The sequence below is a fragment of the Phaethon lepturus genome, unplaced genomic scaffold (genome assembly GCF_000687285.1).
Source record: "Phaethon lepturus isolate BGI_N335 unplaced genomic scaffold, ASM68728v1 scaffold31107, whole genome shotgun sequence".
Classification (NCBI taxonomy): domain Eukaryota; kingdom Metazoa; phylum Chordata; class Aves; order Phaethontiformes; family Phaethontidae; genus Phaethon; species Phaethon lepturus.
Window position 1 is genome coordinate 1 of NW_010553023.1, and position 655 is coordinate 655.

At 65.0% G+C, this 655-nt stretch overlaps 1 protein-coding gene across 1 annotated transcript in view; it reads left to right on the forward strand.

Annotated features, from left to right (window-relative positions):
• Positions 1–69: 69 nt before the first annotated feature.
• The window catches only part of LOC104624127 (solute carrier family 12 member 5), a gene marked incomplete at its 5' end in the record, with an annotated part of 5,888 nt that continues 5,302 nt past the window's right edge, over positions 70–655 (forward strand). Inside the window, 3 exons of the mRNA XM_010291412.1 lie at positions 70–168; positions 296–415; positions 600–653. Of these exons, the coding sequence (XP_010289714.1) occupies positions 70–168; positions 296–415; positions 600–653 (273 nt within the window). The remainder of the gene's footprint in view (positions 169–295; positions 416–599; positions 654–655) is intronic.

Here is a 655-nt window from a genome sequence, read left to right on the forward strand (position 1 = left end):
CGGTGGGGCCTGGCTGCGTCCCTGATCCAGCCTGGAGCGCCTGGCCCAGCCTCGTGCTTTCTCCTGCAGGTTTTTCCTCATGTGCTACATGTTCGTCAACCTAGCATGTGCAGTGCAGACACTGCTGCGGACACCCAACTGGCGGCCCCGCTTCCGCTACTACCACTGGTGAGCCAGGACAGGATGGGACGGGGCAGGAGCAGATGGGACAAGGTGTCCTGCCACGCTCCCAGGCCGGGGACCCTGGCACTGCTGCAGGGGCCAGGGCGTGCTGACGGCATGGTGCCTTCCGCAGGACCCTGTCCTTCCTGGGCATGAGCCTCTGCCTGGCACTGATGTTCATCTGCTCCTGGTACTACGCGCTGGTTGCCATGCTGATCGCTGGCCTCATCTACAAATACATTGAGTACCGCGGGTAAGGGTGGCGGCGGTGCCACAGACCCTGGCCAGCACTGACAGCTGCCCCTTGGCCCCTCAGCCCCTTGCTGTGGGCTGCTCAGCTCCCCCAGGCTGCTCGTCCTGGGCTGCTCCGGGGTGCTGGCATGGTGCTCCATGGCCAGAGCTGTGGGCATCCCTTATCTAACTGCCGGTTCCTGCAGGGCAGAGAAGGAGTGGGGCGACGGGATCCGGGGGCTGTCCCTGAGTGCAGCCCGCT